Genomic DNA, 12,219 nt, shown 5'->3' with positions numbered 1-12,219 from the left:
AGGCCTAGTCAGGAAAACTTGTCTTCCTGAGTTCAAATCTGGCCTCAGACACTTGGAGAGAGAAATGTCAAATCACTCCAGTATCTCTGCCAAGAAAATGCCAAATGGGTTCACAAAGAGTCAGACATGACTGAAGACAACTGAACAGAGAAGTGGCCAATGGACATAAAAAAAGAGACAGTCCCATTAGCTTTGCTGCAGCCTCCTAATGGACTTTTGAACCTTTCATCTAACTAGCAGCTAAACTTCCTGTCTATGTTGTCTCCCTCATTAGAATGCAAACTCCTTGAGAGCAAGGTCAATATTTTTTATTTGTACTGCGAACATAGTAAGCTCTTAATAAGTGAGTGATTGATTGATTCATTCATCTGACAGATGTCATTCATGACATTCTAAGAATTAGCTCTCCTAATGAAAATATTTAAAAATTTTTCTATACAGTATTTGTTGGCAGAGTTGGTTTCATTGTACAAAGTGTGGGAAGAGGTCTCGGAAGTTATCTAATCCAACTCCCTCATTAACAGATGAGGAAACTGAGGCCCTGAGAAGTTAAATTACTGCCCCCCTCCAACTCACTCTCTATTAAATATTTCCTTGTGACCTTTGGCAAATTGATTAACCTTGATGGTTAGATAAAGGATTGGGCAAGATGTCCTTTGAGGGCCCTTTCAGCTCTAGATCTATTCTCTTATGAACTCTCTGCTTACTATCACTTGACATGGTGAATACCAAATACTATTTAAAAACAACTCTTAATAGATGGGAATTCTGTTATGACTATCTCTGTATAGTTAGACCATTGACTAGTTAGAATTAAAAGTCAAATGCAACATATTAGATGCATAAAAATGAAAAGACAACACTGAGTACTCAATAAAGCCAATGATGCTAAAAAACGGGGGCAAAACAATAAAGATACTGACTTTGATTATCACTAAGTTCCTCATGAACTTTACCGGACTTAGCAAAGATGTTTTTGCCAAATATAGACATGGCCACAAAAGTAAACAGTTAGGAATAAACATGCATTTGTAAATCACTATGGAAAATAATGAGCACCACAGACTCATGAAACAGTAAAAAGAAAAACTAAATCTGCAGACACCCTGGGGAAAAACCTAACTCGTATCATTCCAAGGGCATTCACAAATGAAACTGCCGAGAGGGCAACAAATCAATGGGAAATATTAAGACTTTCCAGTGTCACATGTAGAATTTAAAGCCCAATTCTTTTTTTTTTTTTTTTTTTTTGCTTTTTGGAGACGCAATTGGGGTTAAGTAACTTACTAAAGGTCACACAGCTAGTTTTTGTGTTAAGTGTCTGAGGCCAGATTTGAACTCAGGTCCTCCTGACTCCAGGGCCAGTGCTCTATTCACTGTGCCACCTAGATGCCCCTAAAGCCCAATTCTTAATGGGTTAGTATTTGTTAAAAGAAAAATGATATCTAAGACACTGAAGTTTTAGTAAGGGAGGCTAGGTCAGACCAACTATACGTGGGCAATCTATGTTGGAAGTGAAAGTCTTGAAACTACCAGGGGATTTTTTTAATGTCATGTCAGGAAGAAAATTATAAAAGAATGGGATAACAATCATTGACTCCTAAAAAAAAAAAATGACAGGGCACTGATAACTACCAATTCACACATTTACTTTGTCATCTTTATAAAATAAAACTTAATGACCTAACCATAGGTTCCCAAAGTACCACCCCCTGGGAGACGCTGGAACCATCCTTGGCAGTGGTAATAGCCTATGGTGCAACTGGGGGAGGTGTTGAATAAAATTAAGGGGGCACTGTAAGCATAAGGAAAGAGCAGAAACTTTTGAAAAACCATTCATGCATGTTCCATCTGTTGTATAATGTTAAGTCTTAGGGATTACATTATTTTCCAAATAAACGCACAAAACACAAGCTATAACTGATCAATGGTCAAGTCCACAAACAAGTCTTAACAACTAAGTGTTGGCACACCTGCAAGAGGCACATTGTTGGGAAGTCCAGTATGAATCAGCAGGAATACATGTGTGTAATGACTTGCTTACAACATACTATACAGTTACACGATGCCATATTGCACCATCAAAATTTCAATGCAGGGAAAACCCCACAAATTTGTAATAAATTATTAAATCGAAGATGTGTTACTAAAAAAAAAGTTATGGGGGCAGCTAGGTGGCCCAGTGAAATAGAGCACTAGCCCTGGAGTCAGGAGGACCTGAGTTCAAATCTGGCCTCAGACACTTAACACTTATTAGTCCTGTGACCTTGGGCAAGTCACTTAACTCCAACTGCCCTGTCTTCCCCCTTCCCCCCCAAAAAAAGAAAGAAGGAAAATTATTTTTGAAAAACGTTATGTTAAAAGGTAGGTTTGTTTTTTTTTTAAGGTGGTGGTAAGCCTATTAAGTTTGGGAACCTCTGTACAGATATGTGTACACAGGTATGTGAAGTTAATAGGAAAGCTTTCAGAAAATTTTCTGCAACTCATGGAAAAAGTAAAGACAGTTTAAGATTCAAATATGGGGGCTTTGGTCCAGGTCTATGATGTCATTAGAATATAGAACTTCTGGTTTGAAATAACTTAAAGAATTGCCTCAGGCACTGAGAGGTTAGGTGATCTGCCCACAAGTGCAGTACTTAACGATTACAAAATAAGCACTGGACTCAGTAAAGCACAAGGCAGCCTGAGGCACATGTTTGGATTGTACAAGATTCTGACATACAAATCCATCATATTAATACCAATGTGCACTTGGCAACGCCTCAAAGATAGTCCCAAGGCTGTAAAAACAGGGCATAGGAATGAACAAAACTAATGGAATAACAGTTTGGGCGGGGGGTGAGAGATAATGAGCTCAGCTTTGGAATGTGCTGAATCACAGTGTAGCTGAGGGGGTATCAGGAGGAAACAGTAGTACCCTGAAGAACACTGAACTTGGAGAGATCTGGGTTCAAATTCACTTCTTACACTGTGTGACAAAGGTTAAGTCACAATTTCTCTGAGCTTCAGTTTTCCTCACCTGTAAATGTGACAATTCCTATGTCATAGGGTTGTTGTGAGGAATAAGTCCAAGGGACAACAGGGAGTCTTTGAGGGCTTTTGAGTGGGGCAATGCCAAGGTCAGATCTGTACCTGAGGAATATTCATTTGGCAAGTACATGGAGGATGGATGGAAAATGACAAAACTAGAATCAGAAAAATCAATTAAGAGGCTAATGTAACAGTACAGGTGGGATGATGAAGTGGTGCCCTTGTGCTCTGCAGATACTGTATTTTTTTAAAAACAAACTACAGGTTTGGGGCAATCCTGCATCAGGCAGGTCTACTGGAGCTATCTTCCCAATAGCACGTGCTCACATTGTGTCTGTGTCCCACTTTGGTAATGCTCACAATATTTCAAACTTTTAAATTACCATTATTATTATTGCATCCGCTGTGGTGATCTTGAATCAGTGATCTCTGATGCTGCTGCTGTTAAGTGTCTTGGGGTTCCAGGAACCTCGTTCCCAACGAACTGCATTGATAAATGTTACGTGTGTTCTGACTACATCTACCATCTTTCTCCCCCTCCTCAAGCCTCCCTATTTTTTGAGACACAAAAATATTATGGATATTACATAAACTTAGTTGATAAAGCAGCAGCAGAGTTTGAGAAGATTGATCCCATTTTTCAATATCTGTGGGTAAAAATGCTGTCAAACAGCACTGTGTATCTCAGAGAAATTTCATGAAAGGAAGAGTTAATAGATGCAGCAAACTTTTTGTCTTTTTTTAAGAAACTGCCACAGCCACTCCAACTTTCAGCAACCACCACCCTGATCAATCAGTAGCATCAACATCAAGGCAAGACTCTCCACCAGAAAAAAGATTTCAATTCACTGAAGGCTCAGATGATGGTTAGAATTTTTTTAGCAATAAAATATTTTTCATTAAGGTATACATTGGCTTTTTTAGACATGATACTATTGCAAACTTAAAAATAAATATAACTTTTATATGTTCTGGAAAATAAAAAAATTAGTGTAACTGCTTTATTTAGATATTTGCTTTATTGCAGTGGTCCTGGAATTAAACCCGAAATATCTCTGTGGTATGCCTGTACATACTAAAGATACTATGGAAGTAGGTTTTATAAGATTTGTGAATTGATTAGATATAGAGAGTAAGTGAAGTTAGTTAAGCAGTATATATTAAGTACCTAATACGTGCTAAGTATTAGATTAATTCGATATGTGGATGAGACATCTAGTAAATGTCCAGCAGGCAAGTTGGTAACATGGTACTATAGTTGAGGAGAAAGATTAAAGCTGGATAAAAAAAAAAACCAATGAATTTAGTACTTCGTAAAACTTAATGGGCTGTTTAAATCTCATCTATCATCTGGATCAGTCAAGCAACAAGTATTTATTATGTGCCTAGTATATTCCAACACTTTCACACAGTAGAAAGAGGTGTCATGTAAGTAAATGAAGATGCTGTTATAGAAATCAAAAGACAATAAAATCTTCTGAGAGTTAGAGACCACAAAATAAGGGTAGAGGGAGAGGAGACCCTAGGAAAGACCCCTGGGTAATGCCTACGACATTAAGAAGTTGGGAAGAGAATGAGAATCCAAAGGAGTCATTAAAGAAATAGGAAAACCAATCATTTTTGGTAAATTTTTTACTTTTGAAAATGAAATTATACTTTCTAAATTCAACTTACATACAACCATATTTATGGAAATAGCCATTTAAACAGCTAATACTATTTTAAAACGTGCCACCAGACAGGAGCCCCTGACTCACTGCTAGTGCTTTTATCAACCTTTCATTGCAGCTAATCACCAAGTGTGACGCACAGGCCACAGCCACTCCTGCCTCCACATCACTCCTTTACCTGGCATGCCCACCTCGCTCCTCTCTGCCCACCCTCCAGTCTGGAGCTAAGCACCTAGTGGACAGCATGATACATCAGAAAGGACGAGCGATTTATAGTCAGATGAACTAGGTTCAAATCCTGGCTATGCCACTCACCCACCTGAGTGACCTTGGGCAGTGCACTTGGCCACTCTGGGCTTCAGTTTCCTTATCTGTAAACAGAGAGCTGGACAAGAAGTTCGGAGGTCTCTTCCAGCTCCCTCCAGAGTTTTTTGATTGTTCCAGTTCTCCCTGATCTTTTTTTTTTTTTTAGAGTTTCTACAACTTTACATCTTAAACTTGACTGTACGGTGCTCTGCACTCCTCTCCAGATATTTCATATTTGTGAATCCAGTCTTCCCCAGCTACACTGTGATGTACCAGTGTAGGAACTGTAACTCTCTTCTGGTCCGCTCCCTAGCACAAGACTAATTGTTCTGTAAAGACCAGAGCAGGGCAACCAGAATGGTAAAGGTCCCTGAATTCATGTCCTTGGGAATCAGCAGAAGAACTTGGGGATGCTTGGCTTGGAGAGGAAAAGGCTAACAGGGAACATGCGAGCTGTGTTCAAGTTTCTAAATGGCTGTCCTGTGGAACAGGGATTAGACTTGTTCTATGAATAGAAAAGTTGCAAAAGAGAAAATTTAAACACAAGGCCAGGAAAAGGTTTCTTAAAATTAGAACTGTCTCAAATTAGAATAGGCTGCTTTGGGAAATGGGTGGTTTCTCTTCATTGAAGGTCTTCAAGCAGAGACTAAAAAACCCCACTTTGGAACCTGTCAGAGTAAGGATTCTCTTCTTGGATTTAGGAACTAGATGGCCCTTCTAAATCTTAGATTCTATGAACACCACTATCTCTGAAGGCTTAAAGTTACAGGTGATACAAGAGACCACAGAGTGATGTATGGTGGGTATAAAGCTACTCCCAATGATGAACTATAAAAAAGAAATGGTTTAAGGGCTATCATACCAAAAATGATTGGAAAAGGCGAACTGACATATGATACATAACATGAGCAAGAGATGGAGAGCTCGACTGCTGCTTAAGAAATACAATTTTTTTTAAAGGACTCCTATTATTAGGTAGAGAGCCTCTGTAAAGCATCTATAGGGGAACACAAAGATTGGGAAGGAAAACAGGGTTGCAATCTGTACTGCTGGAGGGAATAAACACATTGAGAACATATTCACTGCATTTCACATGTGCACATATGCTTCTTCACTAATTCAATTATGTACTACTTAAATGAAAAACCAAGCTGTCTTTACTGTTCCTATTTCCTTGTGCTTCAAATTTTACACATAACAACTTAGAGTAATGTTAGTTTTATTTTTATTACTAGAGCAACATATGTGTGTATGTATATATTCCTATACGACCTAGGAAGGTAGCAATATAGTTTTTAAGTTATCTGCACATACATATGAGGTTAGAAAGAGATAAGACCTTAGAGACCATCTAGTCTGAAGACTAGGATGAACACTCTGAAGTGTTTTTGTGAAGAACTTACCTAGGGTTTGGGTTCTTGAATCTCCATATCTTTTTAAGCTCAATTTTGCTTTGATTATTAATACATATGTAATTTAATAACTTAGCCTTGGAACTTCATGCTGACTGAACAGTAAAAATAGGCAACTCAATTTAACTTTAAAATTCTCATATACTGTTCTAATTAGATAAGCCTTTGAGGATCAGATCCACAAGTAAAGTTTTAACAAACTGTAGTTTACGATGAAAACTTATAATATGCTCCAAAACCTGTGACTGAAGACTCATACTTTACTTCTGTAAGCTGTAAATGCTTACTGCCATCGGAGGCATCAGTAAATTTGACTAGGACTGGAAGCCACTATTGGGCTAATCCATTTTTTACACCCACATTCAAGGCTGCAATTGCCTAATATTTGAAAATAAAAGAATTAAAAATTTAAAGCAAACAACACTGCTTTCACTGCCAATTTATAATAATAAGCAACTCTACTTTTACTTCCAAAAAACTTTTAAATTAATTTCCCCACCCTTCCCACCTTGCTCCCCTACAAATCACCAGGTTTGGATGACAAGCTCTGACAAAATTTCCAAGATCCACTCTAAAGGAAATAGTTCTAATCAAATACAACAATGAATCCTCCCCCAAAATTCTGTTCAACCAATACCTCTGAACGATGCTCTAAACTTCCATTGTCTGATCCAGAGTGCTGCTCAATTACATCATCTTCAACGTCTGACCCTGAATCCCGTTCATCCTGTACTGGGGTAGCTCCACCATCATCTGCTCAAAAACAAAACAATAAAAATCCCACTTAAAGGGTAAGATGGATGATGTCTTGGGCTACAACTAAGATTAAGTTTAAAGTATAGCCAAAGGTTGCCACTAACAAATAGTATAACTAAGTTCATTATGTTTCTACATTAGATTTATATTTAAAATGCTATGTGTGTCATAGTATGACTAGTAACCACATCAGTATGATGAGAGGTATGCAGAACTTAGCAAACACTAATGGAAAAGCCAGGGAGGATCAAGTGAAAGATCTCTAAACATCACTCCTATTTGGCTAACTAGATCATACTATTTTCACTTCATGTTGAAAATCAGAACTCATTCTGGCAGACCCTAAAATACTGCATGGCAAAGTAACTCACAAAGTAATCCACAAATATGAAGGTCCATATAAAGGGCCAAATATTAATTTTGCATATGAGAGCTCTGAAGTAATCATTTAAAAAAGTAAGTCAATCTACACTTACAAGTACTTGGCTAACAAAAGTTAAATATAACAACATCTCCCAATATTAATTTTGCCCATGAGAGATCTGAAGTAATCATTTAAAAAAAAGTCAATCAACCTACACTTATACATACTTGGCTATCAAGTAAAACAGGCCACAAAAGCTACACAGATATGTAGCTTTCAAATAGGAACTTCTAGATACACTCCCAATACTGGTTTGAAAAGGTCTTTTTACTTTCAACACCTATTTTGCCCCTGACTGCTATCGACCTATAGTTTTTTTTTTTTAGTGTTCAAAGGTCCATCAGCAATCACAATAAACATCTTTTGAGACTTTAGGACCATCCAACTCAAAAGCCATTGATTCTACCTGGGACATTTACAACATAAAGAATACTGGTAAAAATAGATTAAAATATTTAGTAATCGAAGTTGTAGTATGGATATTAGAAAGCATTAAAGGAAATAACATTCAAGCATTCCCTTGCACTTTATCTTGATAAGCATTTTGCCAACTATTTCCTACAAGGTCTTTAAGAGTTCATCTAAAGTGAAAGCAGGATTAAATTTAAACTATGATTCTTTTTTCTTTTTTTTGCTTTTTGGAGGGGGGAAGGCAGGACAACTGGAGTTAAGTGACTTGCCCAAAGTCACACAGCTAATAAATGTTAAGTGTCTGAGGCTGGATTTTAACTCAGGTCCTCTTGATTCCAGGGCCAGTGCTATATTCACTGCTCCACCTAGCCACCCCTTAAACTATAATTGTAAAGCAGCAATTAGTCACTTCTGGGGCAAAAATTTCCCAGTGGGGCTAACCAGTAACATCAGGTACCCCTGGCAGACTCAAGACATAAAAATGGAAGAAAGAAAAGAGTGATCAAGCCAAGTAAGCCAGAGAGAGGAAGAACAGAAAATATAAGCACTTTGAAGGCAGGCTCTCTTTCTCTCTCTCCCTCCTTCCTTCTTTTTTATTTAGCCTCTGAATCCTTAGTGCCTAGCACAGTGCAAGGGACATAACAGACTTGTTTATTGAAGAATGAGAAAAAACATTCAAGTGTGTAATGCAAAACATTACTAGCAGCTAAATGCCATTTGGGGACCACCTTTGATATAGAACACTTACTGAATCCACTAAGGAAAAGAACCATGTTTCCAATATGTTCACTGCCTAAAATCAGAGCAACTTCCTAAATGGGAAAGGAATTTAAAGAGCGTTTAAAGCTATTTAAAGATTAATTTAAATATCCTTTAGAGACCAACTTAGTACTACCTAATAATTTTTATAGGTGAAGAAACTGAGATCCATGAAATACGACTTATCCAAGGGCCAAAGACAGTAAGAAGCATCAAGGGTACTAAAACCCAAGTCTCCCGATCTAGGCCATCTCCTTTCTTACACATCAAACAACTTGCCCTACGTCCTGAAACCTAATTCAGAACTTGGGATTTTAGTCACTCCATAGCCGTGGCCATAAGTTTCCTTATTTCTCCAAACCTTCATTTCCTCATCCGTAAAATGGGCTTAGTACTGTTACGCTGCTATTCAACTCAAAGGACTTTTGTGAGGAAAACACTCAATAACGGCCAATCCGCCATGAAGGTGAGCTATTTGGGGGCAGACGCTTCGGGGACCGACTCCGCCGGCCACCTGAGGATTGCTGTAGCAAGAACAGCTGCAAGCTCGGGGAGCTTCGGGCCCAGGGCATTGCTCTGAAAAGATACATCAAGTTCGCATTCCCTCGGACTGGCAACTCTTTAGCCAAAGGGAAACTGACTTGGAAACTGACGACTGCTCCGATACCTAGTGCCTCCCCTCCTACTCCGACACCGATTTTACTCTCGGGGAGAAAGGGTCTCCCCCTGGGCAAACAACGGTCGCTCGGTCAGCAAGCATCCATTAGGTGCCGACTGTGTGCCGGGCAGCGACCCGAGCACGAACTCCAAGTTCGGGGGGCGTGATCTCCGATCCCTGCTCCGCCAAAATTACCTCTTTTTTCCCAGGGGCCTTCGGAGGCCCCGAAGATGGACCCAAATCTGGATGACGACCGTCCCCAGGACAGGAAATTCCCCGGGGAGGCTGCCCTTCGCCCCCTTTCCTGCCCCTACCATCCCCGGGGCCTCCTCACCTGATTGGTCGCCGCTGTAATATTCCATCTCCATGGCGGGCCCGGGCCCGAGGTGGGCGCCTGGACCGGGAGGCTCCGGGCCCCCCGCGCCGCGCCCCCAGCCTCCTCTCCGCTCCCGCCCCCCTCCCCTCCGCTCCCGGCTAGGCCTGGCCTGGGGCTCAGGAGGAACTCCTACCAGACCCCGAATCAAAGCGGGGGAGGTGTCCCAGCGACCTGCAGCAAGGAGGAACTGTGAGGGGGCGGAGAGGCTGCTGGGAACCTCTGGGAAAAAGCGCCGACCGCTGCCTAGGACCGGCCTAGCGTGATTTGTCCCACAGCCGGCGGGAGAGAAGCTTCCCAGCAGCACCTCCGTGACCAAAATGGCGCCTGCCCAAGACCCTCAAAGGGATCTAGTGCGCAGGCGTCGCGACGAGTCAAAGGGCCAATGAGCAGCGGAAGACGGTGGCTGCGGAGGGTTTTGGAGAACGGGCGGTGGAGAGCGTTGAAAGGGATAATCCGATTGCGTTCCTGGAAGGCAGAGATTCACGAACTCCTGATAAGACCCAAGTACGTACCGTGGGATGAGGGTCCGGCCCCCTGCTCCGACAATATCGGGCCTATTCGTCGTGCGTTTCTAAACCACTCTGTTCCTGAAGGGTAGGTGGCGAGTTGCTGAGACTACAGTTCCCAGAATGCAAGAGTGTACCTCAGGACTACTACCCCCAAGCATGCCCCAGGAAACGAGGAGACTACTGCCCTCCGCCAGCGTAGTCAGTGCGGTGATGCACACTGGATTTCAAAGTTGGCTGTGTGAACGTTTCCGACCATTATTCTTTTCCAAAATAACAACTTGGTCTCCATACCTCAAGAAATGTTTTTAGGGCGGCAAAGTGATCCCTTCTCTTCAGAACTGAGATCTGCAGCAGGGAGGGGCTGTCTTGTCTCATTTTGGGCTAGGCCTAACTTCAGCTTTTCGCCCGGCAATCATCTTAAGGCCCTCTGATTGGTAGAGCTGGGTGGGAACAGAGACCTCTGGGAAATGTAGTCTGGCTGAACCCAGGCTAGAAGGGCAAGCGCGCCTCACACAAAGCTTGGCTGGAGCTTAAGAGCATGTTTTTTTCCTGGATGCTCATTGCTTGGGCGAGGGGCGGAGGAATGGGAGAACCACTGAATTAAAAAAAAAAAAATCAATTTCTATTGAAAGAGGGAAAAAACAACAAGACAATTATTTTTTTAACTGAGAATTTCTACTGAAAAAGGGGAAAAAGCCAAATGATTTTATTTTAAAACCACAATAACCATTATTTTCTCAGAAACTTCCAGTTATCACCGTGGTCCACACGGTTTGTTTTTCCGACTCGAGCATTTATTAAGCTCCTACTTTGTGCAGGGCAGACGGGCCGCTTGTTGAAGTGGATAGACTGCATTGGAATGAGAAACATCTAACTTAAAGTTCGGTCTCTGATGCACATTTAGTGTATGTTTAGGGCAGGCTCACAATCTGTTAGTGGCCCAAGTTACTCTCTAAGACTAACATTACACTTGGAGATCTTCATGGGTAGAGGAAGTTTGCCTCCTGGAGTTCGAACACAAGTGAAAATCATAGGTCCAAATGAAATGACAAGAGACCGTACTCTGGGCTCTGGAGAAATAAAGAAATGATGGAAATTTTGTTTTCAAGGAGGTTACATTCTAATGAGGAAACTTAGTAGTTAATAAACATTTATTAAGAGGGAAGGGAATAAACATTTATATAGTGTCTACTATATGCCAGGCACTGTGTTAAGTCCTGGGGATACATGAAAAGTAAAAGATAGTCTCTCTAGAAGCTCACAATGTAAGGGAAGAGAAAAATATAGAATCTGCTTTTAGGCAGTTGGGTAACAAGAATAAGCTAGAGGTGTGCTTGGTAAAATGTTTAACAACAAGTTCTCAAAAAAATACACTTAAGTTTAAAATGAATTATTAACATTTTTTCCATCATTTTAGTAAGTCTATACAAGTCACAAAATAACAAACTAAGCCCTGATTTGTAGCATTTGCAAATTCCTAGATGTAATGCTCTCACTGGAAATTTAACAAATCTACTCTGTAAGATGGCTCTACCATGTCCTTGGGAAGAGGGATGAAAAGTAAGCAGCACTTTCAATAGAAAGAAGATAGATTTTGGAGTAAGAGGAGCTGATGTATCCAAAGGCAAGTCACTGTAATTTCTAAACTGGTTTCCTTGTTTGTAAAATGGAAATTATAATATCTAGAGTGCTTACCTCCCGTGATTGTTGTTGGGAGCAAATGAAATCATAGAATTATAGATTTAGTGCTAGTGTTTGAAGGTATATTAGAGGCCATTTAGTCCACCCACGTACCCCCATTGGCCAAATTTTAAAAAGAGAAAACTTGAGTCCCAGAGAAGTTGAGTGAGTTGAACAGTCTCACACACACACACACACACACACACACACACACACACACACACACAC

At 40.6% G+C, this 12,219-nt stretch overlaps 1 protein-coding gene across 3 annotated transcripts in view; it reads right to left on the bottom strand.

Moving 5' to 3' along the window:
* IWS1 (interacts with SUPT6H, CTD assembly factor 1) overlaps nucleotides 1-10,916 on the bottom strand; it is a 51,715-nt gene extending 40,799 nt beyond the window's left edge. The window contains exons 1-2 of one of the 3 annotated variants that reach the window (XM_069066855.1): nucleotides 10,315-10,916; nucleotides 7,056-7,171 (exon numbers count right to left, since the gene is read on the bottom strand). Coding sequence is in view for 2 of the 3 variants with exons in the window: in XM_069066854.1 (XP_068922955.1) it covers nucleotides 7,056-7,171; nucleotides 9,761-9,794 (150 nt within the window). In the remaining variant the exon portion in view is untranslated. Of the gene's footprint in view, nucleotides 1-7,055; nucleotides 7,172-9,760; nucleotides 10,131-10,314 lie in introns of those variants that run through there. The other 2 variants (XM_069066854.1, XM_069066853.1) reach the window with 2 other exon arrangements.
* Nucleotides 10,917-12,219: the final 1,303 nt, after the last annotated feature.

This window comes from Petaurus breviceps, unplaced genomic scaffold (genome assembly GCF_028583685.1).
Source record: "Petaurus breviceps papuanus isolate PSGF00001 unplaced genomic scaffold, PetGlider_PUasm1.0 90731, whole genome shotgun sequence".
Classification (NCBI taxonomy): Eukaryota; Metazoa; Chordata; class Mammalia; order Diprotodontia; family Petauridae; genus Petaurus; species Petaurus breviceps.
This window is presented reverse-complemented; position numbering and strand designations above follow the sequence as displayed.